This window comes from Histoplasma capsulatum (genome assembly GCF_000150115.1).
Source record: "Histoplasma capsulatum G186AR genomic scaffold supercont2.2, whole genome shotgun sequence".
NCBI classification, from domain to species: Eukaryota; Fungi; Ascomycota; class Eurotiomycetes; order Onygenales; family Ajellomycetaceae; genus Histoplasma; species Histoplasma capsulatum.
In genome coordinates this window covers 2,682,374-2,695,440 of record NW_025544802.1, presented here as the reverse complement: position 1 = coordinate 2,695,440, position 13,067 = coordinate 2,682,374, and the positions used below count along the sequence as shown (strand labels likewise).

Sequence of the window (13,067 nt, the reverse complement as noted above, 5' to 3'; positions counted from 1 at the left end):
GCTGGCCTGTGCCATACTTAGGTTACTTTCGGAGTTTTGAATCATGGGATTCGGCATCGTAAGGGGGTGGTTGGTTGGTCAGGTTCCCGAGTGGTGGTGGTGGCGAATTGGTATGATATGTAAATTGATTAATTGGTGGGCTGGGGAAAGCCGGAAGAAGCCTTGAGTTTAAACACAAAACAGAAAAGGGTTCGCGGGCCTGTTGGTAATGAATATAACTAGGGGAATGAGAGGTGTGGGAATGCTACCGGAGGAGAAGTAAGAAGTATCTCTATCATCCAGAAGTCGAGTCAATGATGGATGATAAATGATGTCACAGGGGAAGGGGTTCTTTGCCAAGGTGCGGGTGGACCCGAGGCAGAATCTCCAAGGGCCCAAGGTGCTTGGGAAGGGTGGAGCCCGAACAGTCTAGGTGCTGGTTAAGGGTTTAGCTGTCCCAGGCTAGATAGAAGGCATACAATGGTTGGCCTTCCCCCAGGAATAAGGCTGGCATCGGCCAGTAAGATCCAAAGGGGAGCCGCGGAGGGTTCGATTCACTGTTATCCAGTCCTGGTGGGCGTGTTTCGTCTTCTCCCTTTCTAGCAAAAAAGCAGACACTGGCTGGATAAAAATGATGTCACAGCTTCCGCCAAGGGGATGTTGAGAACATGTTCCACGCGCTACAAGCGGCTGCTGAATTGTTCCATCCAGGGGCCCCGACTGTTAGTCCATTATCATTTTCCTATGTAAACAGCCTCCTGCGAAACTGCGAAACTGCCCTGGACTTCCCGTAACCGCCGCAGCTAGTCTCCAAACATCTCCTTCCAACAGGCATCTATACTGACTAGTATATATGCCAGCAAAGAGTGCTGATGAAACCCACTATCCCCTTGACTGGGGACGAGGCATATTTAGGATGCATTTTCTGCCAGCGATTTCACTTGACGATGCTTTACTGGCCCGTATTGTCAGGTTCGGGATAGTTGCTGGTGAAATCCAGGCGGTTACTTGAAGACAAGAACAACACAACCCCGGTTCAACTGCAGTTTCAGTCGAGTGGTGATCGAGAGGTATAGTCCCGAGTTACTGGAGAGATCAGAATCGAGTGAGTAGCAGCTCATCACCCCTGCAGGCTCCTTGCCATCAAGTCTCATGCGCACTGCGCACTGCGGACTGCGGACTGTGGACTGCGGACTGGGCTATTGGCTGAGGCTGAGGCTGAGGCGTTGGTATTCCCTGTCTACGTAGTGCGCATGTCTACATGGGTGGTTTCGCGTTATGGAGTCCTACAAACCAACATATGCGAGCATAAATAAGGATCTATAAATGGAGGAAAGCGAAGAAAATACCAGTATCCCTTCAGAGTTTGCCTTGGGGTGGTTAAGCGCCGCGGGTCTAATTTTAGCGTACCACCAACGAGGCTCTTCCCCAGCCTCGTCGCTATGTTGATATAAGGGCAGGGCAACCCTTCCCGTGAGGCACATTTCCCATCTTCGAAATGCATCTCAGGATTCCCGGGCCTGCATCGCTCGTTTTGCCTTTTGCTTTCCTTTCGTTCTCTGTAGATCCTATTTTCTTCTACCAGTATTCTTCGGTTTATGGCGCCATAGGACACGCAGTTCCCAATGTCTCATCCCCATACCACACCTGAATATCGGCTTGCCCGTTCAGACTCGAAAAACCCAGCAACGACATGCTGGGGCCTGAGGGCTGACGGGCAGAAGTGCCGTCGGACTGTGGCCTCAGCCAAATCATCCCCTTCTGCTCGGGCATCAAAAGGAGCGATTCCGGGCACCGGAGGAATTGGCAATGCCTCCACGGTTGTATTTTGCTGGCAGCACAAGGACCAGGAGGTTCATGTCCCCCAGGTCTTAACGGGATCGCCTAAGCACCCTGCTTCAAGTCTGAGAGCACGATCCAGTATTGAAACTTTGGTAGAGAGAGTTGGATTGCTGGATGTTGGCGATCAACCCCGCGCCGCTTCGGCGGGGAACGTGTTTGACACAGCTTCTGCACACGGAAAGCCTGCCAAAAACTCCCTTGGCTCGAGGCTGCCCCCAGACGGGCATGGCCTCCAGCGCCGTGGAACAAGAAGGCATTCAATGGATTCTCCAGGGGACCTGATGTTCCAAGTGAATAATGCATCCATAAGTCCCGCAGAGCCAAGACCCGGTTTATTCCAGTCTTCAACGAAATCAAGGAGAAAGCCCAACGTTGGAGGAAAACTTGTTCGTTTTATTATGGGAATGGGTAAAGATGAAGATATCGTCATTTCGAGAGTGCGACATCCTCGCACGCCTTCAGACTACAAATCACGAACTTCCAATCCATCTGCTCCACCGCCAGCTGTTCATACCCCGCCTCAATCCACAGATGCCATTCATGATGGGAGGCATTACCGCCCGTCCCGCGTATCTGATGGTCATGGATTTTCGCCCCTCGCAGTGCCTCAACCGGCAACTCCGGAGCGCCGACCTCGAACCAGCCCACAATATCTATCACCTTCACCAGGTATATTGCATCAGCCACAGCCAAAAACCAGTCCTTCCTCTACTCTGTCAGACACAGAAGCGCTTCTATCTTGGATACCCAAGTATCTCTCTCCGATTACCATATCCACCCTTCTAAAAGAGCTATGCGAACCAATATCCAACGCAGAAGAACCGGGATATATTTATATGTGCTGGGTAACATCACAAGCGCAAGCCACTTCCCCACCACCAGCGGAGATCGCTTCCTCACTCCTCCTCTCATCACCCAGCGGCGGCATTGGAAGAAGAAATACAGGCGAAATCATGCGTTCCGTTGGCGTTTCTCCAAACAAAGTACATGTCCCGCAACAGAACAGCGCCACAGACACCATCACCCTGAAGATCGGCCGCGCGGCCAACGTCCACCGCCGAATGAATCAGTGGAAGGAGCAGTGCGGGCACAACCTCACTCTTATGCGGTATTATCCGCATGTGGCTTCGTCGCCATCCGTGCATCCGGGGGCACCGATACCGCCTCGGAAGGTACCTCATGCGCATAAAGTAGAGCGGTTGGTGCATCTGGAGCTGGCGGATAGAAGGGTCAAGCTGCAGGAACCTTGCAGTCGCTGTGGGAGGAAGCATAAGGAATGGTTTGAGATTAAGGCCGATAGGGAACAGCTAAGGACGGTCGATGCATGCGTGAGGAGGTGGGTGGAGTGGAGTGAGCAGGTGAAGAGGAAAATGGGCTGATTTGTGGGTTGGTTATGACTGAGAGTGGAATTTTGGGTAATTATTACCCCCCCTCCCCCCCCTTTTTTTTTTGTTTACAAAAAAAAGAGAAGGAACAAAAATCAAGTGGCATTATTATTTCGTTATTTGCGTGCTTAGACAGATGCTGATACGAGGTTTTCCTAGAGGACATAAATCGGGTGGCCCGTCTGGCAGGATAGATTTTAAGTGGTTAATTTCCCTTTGAAAGCTGGGCCATTTGAGCTTGCTACGTGATGACCTACGAAAATTCTGCTTATTAGGCCAAAGAAGGCCTTACTACCTTTGAGTATAAAAAATTATGAAGTGTCCTTTTGAGGCATTATTGGACGGTCATGACCAATATTATTAATTTGACTACTCAACAGACGAGAACTGGAAGCTTGCGAGAAAAGGCAAAGCGTCAGGAAATGTGGCAAGCATATTGGTTCTACATGTACATGTACGACATGGCGAATGAACGGTGTGGGAAACTTAGAATTCTTAGAGAATTTTCAAGTGAATTCCTTACGCATTACTCCTAGCGAAACAGCCGTGGAAACTCCTTGGCCAAAGGGCGTCGCCAACCACTTCCTTACCCACCTTCCTATGGAAGCGGATTTATATAACGTGCGGACTCGAACGGGTTCAGAACTGTACGCCTAGCTTCCAACCCACGCATCGTTTATGGCAGAGCTGGCCGACACATACTGGAGTCAGTGATATGTTAGAGGAGGACGCAAATCCAAAAATGAGAGCGTATACGATGCAAAGCGCCTTGATGATGATTGCGGAGAAGGACGGTGGGCGGAGGAAGAATCTGTGGTCAGAATTGATGCTGGGAGCCACAAGATTACAGTCACTGCCGTGCAAAGCACAAGCGCGGCAATCATGCTTTTGAAGCGGCTTAGATTGTCGGCGATGTATCTAGGCACTGATCGTCCAATGCAGGACCCCGCATTCATTATCGCAACGAGCTGATATGATTTTTCCTGCGTCATGGCGCTGGCGGACAGGGCAAAGGAAGTAAGCCAGGTTATCGGAACGAAAAGAGCCCATTCCATGAAATACACCCCCAACGCAAGCGACGTGTACTCCTGGTCGCGAAAGATGTTTATTAGGCTGGGCAGAAGCGTCTGTCCAGGTTTCTGTGGGAACCAGGATAACCCGAGACCACGCAATAGAAGATCGCGATGAACCCAATGATTCTTGTTGCCCACGTAAACCCAAACCTATAGAACAGCTTCTGTAGAGCTAACGGGAAGACAATACCACCGAGCGAAACCCCCCGCCGCTGCAATGCCGGTGGCAGTTGCCCGCTATGGCAGGAAGAAGTGCCAGGGAAGATAGCATTCGTATAATGGGGCCGGGTCGCGGAGGGTTAAACTTGTTTTTCACATTTTGTTTTCGGAACGAATTTCTTCGGAGCTACCCATACCTCTGGGAGTTAGCGGTTCAGCCTATATATAGTCCTATATCATAACTATGTGCCATGGAAAACGTCTTTCCTTGGGAGGAGGACGAGGAGGGTGGGGGCAATCACGTAAATAGAATAGTGGTAGCTTATCAATCGCCTGCTCTGGCTTGAGCCGTTTCGAGACAGTAACCTCAGTTCTGCACATTCAGTCGGGATTCTTTCTGTCTTAGATTTTTCCTAGAGAAAATAGTTAATTCTTACGAGTTAGGATTTTATAGATATATTACATCAACCACGCAGTGTACTGTTTTAGCAACACCTAAGGAAGAGTCCATCTGGGCAAAAATATGCACGAACCTGGATAGTTATTTGTCTGGTTAGCCAGCATCCTGAGCATGACTGAGAGTCCCAACTTCAGTCCATGTTCTCTCGTATTTGAATGTGGGGAAAGGCAGCACTGGCAAAGTTATAATTACTAATAACCCCTGCAATGCGTCTTCGGCTGGTGGGGGAACTCCGTCCATATATGAGCATAGCTGCCACCAACTTGGACCGAACGTTCCATATCTTTCTCATACACGCCATACCAATCCATCCTGAAAGGGCAAAAAAAGGAACCGAAAAAAAATAAAAAAAATAAAAAATAACCCCAGCCAACGGACAGAAAATGGAAGGACGCTGCCAATGCGGTCTAATCCGCTTCACCACCCCTCTGGCCCGCCCTCTAAAAATCTACATCTGCCACTGCACCGAATGCCGGCACCAATCCGCCTCCGCCTACGGGGTAACGGCCATCTTCCCGAGTTTCGAAATCCCGGATCCAGAACCCACTGCCTCCCATGCCCCCGCCACTAACTACGACCCTGCAACTTCACCGGCCATCGGCACCCACACGCGCCAGACGCTTTCCGACAAAACTCTGGAATGTCTATTTTGCAAGCAGTGCGGGGTACGCTTGGTGCACCGCGTGCGCGGGGCGGATTATTTAAGCGTCAAGGCTGGGTGTCTCGAGGGGCTGGACAAGGAGATGATGGTGGGTGCCATACACATCTGGTGCAAGGAGGCGGTTGTAGAGATCCCGGAGGGCGTGGAACGGTGGGAGGAGGAGCCTGATCGGGAATCGTTGGACTGAGACCGCTCGCTGGTCGATTGTTTACGCATAAATGGCAGGGGGTGGCCGTTGAGAGATGGGTTGGTTGATTGATAGTTCTTCCATTTGTTTTTTGTGTTTCTGGTCGCATTCTGTTTTTATTTTGGTGTCAGGGCTTCTTTTCCGCAACGTCGTCCCGCTAAAATTAGCTCTGGCCAACCGTGGTTGAGGCTCAAGCCCCGCCCACTCTAACCTTATTCCCGGCCCAATTACGACACCGTTGACAGCTTCCTCTCGCAGCTGTCAGTCTCCAGCCGTTGGTGGGAGCAGCTCCGGAATGGCCTTCCATATCCCATCCTGTGCTATTTCTGGCCTCCATTAGCGTCGCATAGTAGATCTCCACAAGTATCGTATCTAGCCCCAAAAACCTCACACAGGAATATTCCGTGTCAACAAAAAAAAATCCCGCGATCCCCTCCTCGGTTGCGCGGTTGCGCGAAGAGCAACTACTTCTATCCTGGACACGATAGCTATATATCAACAGCTAAAAGAAGTCCCCCCAACCAGCCATGGAAACTATCCCAGAGTCTCCCACCAAAGACGATGCCGCCGTCCAAGCTACCAACGGCATCGAGGCCGCCAACATAACCACCTCCAAAATCACATTCCCCCTGAAAAATGCCTTCTCCAAACCCAAGCAGCCCACCTTCAGCACCACCGGTTTCAAATCGCGATTCAAAGCCCTCCTCACCACCATAGACACCCTGATATCCATGATCCATGCCTTCTTACACAAACATCACGCGGATCTCCTCTCAGCGTACCTCAAAGCCCTCATCGAAAACTTAGTATACTTCTTCTCCATCCACCCCCACCTCACAACCCTCGTCACATGCCTGCTCCTCTGCACATGCCTGCCGGTACTCATCTTCCTCGTCTTCGCGCTGTCGACGATGCTCTTCTTCGCCTTCCTGGCACTGCTGGGTGCCACGGCGCTGAGTATGCTGGTCATCACTGGTGCGCTGGTAATGCTTTGCCCCGTGTTGTTTGTGGGGATTGTGGTGGCGGGGATGATCTGGTCCGGGTGTTGGATGGTGTGGTATGCGGTGCTATGCGCGGCGCTGCTCTTCAAGTGGCTTCGCGAGAGTAGCTTGGAGACAAACGACAATGGCCGCGAGAATCGGGTCGGGCTGGCTAAGTGACATGGCGCATCGGGGGAGATGAGAGGGGGGGGGGAGTTACGGGGAATGGGGGATGGGGGATGGGGGAGCCCCTGACTGGTTGAGGGTTGAGAGTGCGATGGATTGTTGTTATCGTAATGTAAATTGTAAATTGTAAATTGTAAATAGATAACCCGATTTTTTTTTTTCGCGTTTCCTCGATTTAACGAATGCATGCATTACTACGGGAAATTGGCAAACATGGGAAATGACATATGTTTAAGCTTATAGCTGCCATTTGGAATTTCTAGAAATTATATTCCTTTTATGATGTATAACTATATATAAATATTGTCTGAATCCGAGCAACAAACTTCCTACTCGTTAGTACAAAAACGAACAAGCCAAATCAAATAGTTATTGAACAAGTAAGCCCTCAAAACGCAAGACAACATGATGTATTACCGTACGTGTATACTAATACTAATATCCAACCTATATAGAAAGTCATACCGGCAGAGGTAAGGCAAACAGAACGATGTAACTTGCATCTCCCAGGAAGGGCAAAAAAAAAAAAAAAAAAAAAAAAAAAAGCCCACAGGCACGGATCACAGAATACGAGAAGAATGACTCCGAAATTGCCAGCTCTGTCTCAATTGCGTTTAGTGAATGGATGCCCACAAAAACGAGGCGCGCGGGCTGGATAAAAACATAACATCAAGAGGCCATTGAGCGACGAAGTTCGTGAAAAAGTTAAAGTTCAAAGAAATGAACAACGGTCACTAAGTTCCTAAGACGGAAAACCCGCTCTGCTCTTTCTTGAGAAATACTAACCGGCATCAGAAGGGGTAGAAAGAACTCGAATAATCCATATCTTCGGCCGGGCAACGGGGCAAATACCATAATATACCTTTTCAAATACGGGGCGTGGTAGAAAGGCTCAAGGATGACAGCAAAGAATGAATGGGAAATCTTCATGCATAGTACTCGATACCTTCCTCTTCCCTCTCCGCCTGCCTGCTGCCGCCACAGCCAGGAGGGCCTTTGGCATGGAAGACAAGAGCCGGACGCGCAAGCTCTTTTCTTCAATCGAGTGTTTCCATCACGAGCTCTGGAAGTTGTAGTTCAAGCGATTTTCTATTACCGCTGGCTAAAGTGATGAGCGCCGTGATGAGCGCCGTGACAAACGCCGTGACAATGACTTGTCCGAAAATCTTCTGGCGCTCGATAAATTTGTCTTTTAGTCGGAGTCTTCCTGTAAGTCAGGAAGTTCACCGACACACTCATTATATTCAGTATGCAAGTTCTTGGCGAAGAGGCAGCGTTCAAGTTCCTCTTCCCGCTCGGCATGTTCGCGTGTTGAAATCCCGGCCGCAGTCAATCTAGCTTCTAATTCCAACTCAGTAGCCTCCAGCTGTTCTATCTTCTCCATCAACCTGAGCCTGTCGATTCTATTATCCTGAAGCTGCACCTCGAGGAGCTTGTATTGTTTTTGTAATTCCTCTTTATCTTGCGCCAGATCGTGATACTCCTGGAACTGTTTCAAGGAGCTCTCCTCCATGTCTTTGTTCTCCTCACGCAGGTGGTCAATCTCCTGGCAACGGGACTTGAGCTCTTCTCTCACTTTCGTAAGTTGGGATTCATAAGTTCCCATTGCCTGCCGCATCTCTTCGAGCTGAGCGTTTTGGTAATTTTTGACAGCGATTTCAAAGTTATTATTCCTCTCCAGTCGCAGTTGCTCAGCCTCCTTAAGTTTAGTAAAGAATCTATCACGCCAGGTATTGCTGAAAAGTTTCAAGTTAGCTATATCTTCGCGAGCACTTTCCAGCTGCTCCATGCACTTGTCTCTCTCGTCGACAACAGCTCTTAGTTTTGCATTCTCGCCTATTAATGCTGCGATCTGACTCGCATGCTCTTGCTGCGTCAGCACAAGAGGAGAGTCAACTGGACTAGCTGTGTTAGCTGCACAGAAGAGTACCATGCCTCCTCGTTCTATGTCGTCATCTTGGGTAGCGGGATTGTCGTAGCGGGGTTGGATTACAGGCCTGGTTGAAACCTCAACGGGAGAAGAGGGGTCATCTGTGATGGAAACCTCTTCCGCAATGTTAGAGGCTTCGTATACCTGAGTCAAAAATTCAGAGGATGAATCATTTGCATGTCTGAAAATGTCCGATGAAGTAAGCGGGTTTGAGTGGCAATGTGAAGCGCCAGGTGAGGAGGCTTCATACACCAATTCCGTAGCTGCCTTGCGATTCAAAGGCCTTTGGGTGCGCCAGCTCCGGGACGATAGGCGGGTTATTCGAGTTTTTATTTTGCCAGCCGTGGAACTAGTTCGGATATGGTCGGATGCTTGGAACGATGGTGAGGTTCGTTTGTATGATGGTAACTAAGTCTATGAGTGCATGCGTCAACATTTCTGGAGTAGGAGGACTCACCTTTAGTCTACTTGCTACTGCGGAAAGGGTTTGCAAAATGAACATAGCGAGGTAACTAGCCAACGACGAATATATGATGGACAGGGTAGGGTACTTTCCAAATTACAGATGGCGCTGATAAAGATAATGAAAAACTTCGAGGGTTTAAAGTACCTTTAGCAGCAGGCTAATAGGTTTGATGGGAATTAAAAACAACGTAATATAGAATGTCGTTTCAAAGCTTCGACCAAGATATAATATGGAAATGCGAGATACCTTATTATCACAAACGCATCCCGGGTTCCACGAATTCCAAAGTTGGAAGAAAATCATCGACACATTTTCCCAGTTATATACATGGGCCAGGAATGAGGAAACAGAAAAGAAAGACATGATCGAAGGGAAATGCCTTTATATTCATTAACATAACATACTCAGTTGAACAATGTGAGAACAGACAATTTGCGCAAGCAATAAACACGGTCCAAGCGCTCGTGAATACGGAGGCTCTGACAAGCAAACAGAGCTGGGAATCCCCCGGGCAGTTTCGCGGTACGCGCATGCACATAGTACTGGTCAGTGAGTGAGGTATTAACCGTTTCTCCTCGAACTGCTTGAGTTTGTACAAGCCGGATATGCGCTGAGCTGCGGTAGGCTCGTAGCAGGGCCATGAGGTAATCGAATCCACGAAAGCTATTGGCACAGGCAGGCGATCGACAAATACCGGGAGAGCATCCAAGCAGGGATGGAGAAGGGCAATAAACTTAAAAGATATAGGCAAAAGCCGTTGTTGGTCTTATTATACCCCGATTGCCTGCAGTAAAACACTTCAAGCTCATGCTTGTTCTCGAAAGGGTTTGATACATTGTAGAGGACGACTGTTAGTAGCCTGCCTTTGCGGGCAAATACTAGCAGGGGACATAGCCAACAGAAAGCAAATACGTGAAGCCAAGGCGAAGCTGAAGTTGTTGTCGAAGCTCTGTTGTTGTAGAGTTATTGTAGGAAGATCCAATCCACGGATGGAAACTACATGTGGGGAGCCGCAACACGTGACGCTGCTCCGACCACAGTGTCCTGAGTGCCTTAGCGCGGCCCGATCGGGACATCAGCGCACTCAAAGCCTCAACCCTGGAACTTCCTCCTCGTCCTCCTCGTCGTCGTCCACATCCTCGCTCTCCCAACAGCTCTGCTCCTGTCTCTCCTCCCTCTCTGCCTCTCTCTGCCTCTCTGCCCGTCATCCCCCTTCCTTTCTTTCTCTTCTTCCCGTCTCCTTCTTTCTTTTTTTTTCTTTTGTTGCTGTGTTTTCTGCTTTGGTTTCATAATCTGGCCTCCTGGTCCTCTTTTTCCCGCTCCTTTCATCCTCCTTACTCTTAATTCGAGGGTCAAACGAGCACAAAACCGTCACAATGAGTGGCCGTGAGTATCCCTGCCACCTATACCGGAATATGCCACGATTGCAGCTCATTCTGTGTCGGATTACTAATTAATACCAATCACAACAGTACGCTTCCTCGACCTGATCAAGCCCTTCACACCCCTCCTCCCGGAGGTGGCATCCCCCGAAACCAAGGTGCCCTTCAACCAGAAGTTGATGTGGACAGGCGTACGTTGTTTTATCCTGCCGTTCCACGCGATTGCATGGGTCTCTTCGCGTACTAATTCGATGGCGCATAGTTAACTCTGCTCATATTCTTGGTGATGAGCCAAATGCCGCTCTATGGCATTGTTTCATCAGATACCTCCGATCCGCTCTATTGGCTCCGCATGATGCTGGCCAGTAACCGTGGTACTCTGATGGAGTTGGGTATTACTCCCATTATCTCCTCCGGCATGGTTTTCCAAGTATGACTCTTTTTTTTTTTTAATTGAAAGACTGTCTGGTCCTCTCGTATCTTGACATTTTTGCTGACAACAACTTGCTTAGCTTCTTGCCGGAACCCACCTGATCGATGTTAACCTTGACCTCAAAACCGATCGCGAACTCTACCAGACCGCCCAGAAACTTTTCGCAATCATCCTGTCCTTTGGACAGGCATGTGTGTATGTCCTTACCGGTCTCTACGGCCAACCCAGTGACCTTGGTGCTGGTGTCTGTGTTCTATTGATCGTTCAGTTGGTTGTTGCTGGTCTTGTTGTCATCCTGCTGGATGAACTTCTTCAGAAGGGATATGGTCTTGGAAGCGGTATTTCACTTTTCATCGCAACCAACATTTGCGAGTCGATTATCTGGAAGGCGTTTTCCCCCACCACCATCAACACTGGACGTGGTCCGGAATTTGAAGGAGCCGTCATCGCCCTGTTCCACTTGCTGCTCACCTGGTCAGACAAGCAACGTGCCCTCCATGAAGCATTCTACCGCCAGAATCTGCCCAATATCATGAACCTCCTTGCGACTCTCCTTGTTTTCGCAACCGTCATATACCTCCAAGGTTTCCGCGTTGAGATCCCTGTAAAATCTTCCCGCCAGCGTGGCATGCGCGGTTCTTACCCCATTCGCCTCTTCTACACCTCAAACATGCCAATTATGCTTCAGTCCGCGCTTTGCTCCAACATTTTCCTGATCAGCCAGATGCTCTACTCTCGTTTCTCGGATAACCTTCTTGTCAAGCTCCTCGGCGTCTGGGAACCACGTGAGGGTGGATCGGCTCAACTCTATGCTTCCTCTGGAATTGCCTACTATATGTCTCCCCCGCTTAACTTCAAGGAGGCTCTCTTGGATCCCATCCACACCGCTGTATACATTAGTTTCATGCTGGTTGCTTGTGCTTTATTCTCCAAGACCTGGATTGAAGTTTCTGGCTCCGCTCCCCGCGATGTCGCCAAGCAGCTGAAGGACCAGGGACTTGTAATGGCCGGACATCGTGAGCAGAGCATGTACAAGGAACTCAAGCGTGTAATCCCTACTGCAGCTGCCTTCGGTGGTGCCTGTATTGGAGCCTTGTCTGTGGCTAGTGATTTGCTTGGAGCCCTTGGAAGCGGAACTGGTATCTTGTTGGCTGTCACGTAGGTCTTCTGAATTTTTTTCTTTTCTTTTCTTTTTTTTTTGTTTGCTACTCCCATCGCATTCCCGGTTTTCACTAATGCTTTTATAGTATCATCTACGGATATTTCGAAATAGCAGCTCGAGAAGGCGACTTCGGTGCTGGCCTGAAAGGCTTAGTGCCCGGAAACTAAACGAGTCTCGTTTTGTGACGATTCGGGGAGTTAATTTTCCCGCCCTGTCTTAATATATGCTCATTATCTTTATTTTTATTTTTTTTTTGTTTTCGCTTCAGTTGCATGGCTAGGATACATACTCTTTTCTTGTGACTTATCACATCTGTTAAACCTTTGAGCAGGGTATTCAGAAAAGCCTAGGTGATGGGGAGTCAGGCGATGTTTGGGATTCTTCCCCGGAATGTGTTTAGGTATATATACCTGAGCAGAAAAGAAAACCAGAATGCCGTATTTAAAAAAATATTTTTTCCTTTTCGCCGAACTTCTTGGATCCCCATTGTTTTTCTTCGCATATCTCTTATTTACATATTTGCCACGTCCATTTTCTTGAGGTAACATGGATGTACTGGCTCGGTGGGAGAAAAATCACAAAAATATTAGAGCGGCCTCATTTTTTGCAAAACGAGAGGAGGGAGAGAAAAAACTAGGAAAAAGGAAAACCAGGAAAACCCCCAAGTGTATATATACTTCGAAATGCCTGCTCTCTACCTATTTAACTGCGAGTATCATGATATTTCACAACCCGAGCGCTTTTCTCAAATCGTGACTTGTAAAGAGAATATGGCGCCATGT

At 48.9% G+C, this 13,067-nt stretch overlaps 7 protein-coding genes across 7 annotated transcripts; 6 read left to right on the top strand and 1 right to left on the bottom strand.

Annotated features, from left to right (window-relative positions):
- Positions 1–459: 459 nt before the first annotated feature.
- On the top strand, positions 460–1,295 carry HCBG_02102 (uncharacterized protein; the record flags this gene model as incomplete). Its single annotated transcript, XM_045429151.1, has 3 exons — positions 460–499; positions 840–951; positions 1,112–1,295. The coding sequence occupies 3 exons, from the start codon at positions 460–462 to the stop codon at positions 1,293–1,295; spliced, it is 336 nt and encodes a 111-aa protein (XP_045290937.1).
- A 309-nt stretch (positions 1,296–1,604) lies between these two features.
- On the top strand, positions 1,605–3,200 carry HCBG_02101 (uncharacterized protein; the record flags this gene model as incomplete). The annotated part of the gene is made up of 1 exon (XM_045429150.1): positions 1,605–3,200. One exon carries the CDS (start codon positions 1,605–1,607, stop codon positions 3,198–3,200), a length of 1,596 nt encoding a protein of 531 aa, XP_045290936.1.
- Positions 3,201–3,553: 353 nt separating this feature from the next.
- On the top strand, positions 3,554–4,178 carry HCBG_02100 (uncharacterized protein; the record flags this gene model as incomplete). Its single annotated transcript, XM_045429149.1, has 3 exons — positions 3,554–3,681; positions 3,743–3,853; positions 3,929–4,178. 3 exons carry the CDS (start codon positions 3,554–3,556, stop codon positions 4,176–4,178), a joined length of 489 nt encoding a protein of 162 aa, XP_045290935.1.
- A 1,103-nt stretch (positions 4,179–5,281) lies between these two features.
- HCBG_02099 (uncharacterized protein) lies at positions 5,282–5,746 on the top strand (the record flags this gene model as incomplete). The annotated part of the gene is made up of 1 exon (XM_045429148.1): positions 5,282–5,746. One exon carries the CDS (start codon positions 5,282–5,284, stop codon positions 5,744–5,746), a length of 465 nt encoding a protein of 154 aa, XP_045290934.1.
- A 527-nt stretch (positions 5,747–6,273) lies between these two features.
- On the top strand, positions 6,274–6,906 carry HCBG_02098 (uncharacterized protein; the record flags this gene model as incomplete). Its single annotated transcript, XM_045429147.1, has 1 exon — positions 6,274–6,906. One exon carries the CDS (start codon positions 6,274–6,276, stop codon positions 6,904–6,906), a length of 633 nt encoding a protein of 210 aa, XP_045290933.1.
- A 1,043-nt stretch (positions 6,907–7,949) lies between these two features.
- On the bottom strand, positions 7,950–9,344 carry HCBG_02097 (uncharacterized protein; the record flags this gene model as incomplete). The annotated part of the gene is made up of 3 exons (XM_045429146.1): positions 7,950–8,101; positions 8,140–8,986; positions 9,300–9,344. The coding sequence occupies 3 exons, from the start codon at positions 9,342–9,344 to the stop codon at positions 7,950–7,952; spliced, it is 1,044 nt and encodes a 347-aa protein (XP_045290932.1).
- Positions 9,345–10,442: 1,098 nt separating this feature from the next.
- HCBG_02096 (protein transporter SEC61 alpha subunit) lies at positions 10,443–13,014 on the top strand (the record flags this gene model as incomplete). Its single annotated transcript, XM_045429145.1, has 5 exons — positions 10,443–10,694; positions 10,781–10,881; positions 10,953–11,120; positions 11,203–12,281; positions 12,371–13,014. 5 exons carry the CDS (start codon positions 10,685–10,687, stop codon positions 12,450–12,452), a joined length of 1,440 nt encoding a protein of 479 aa, XP_045290931.1.
- Between the last annotated feature and the right edge of the window lie 53 nt (positions 13,015–13,067).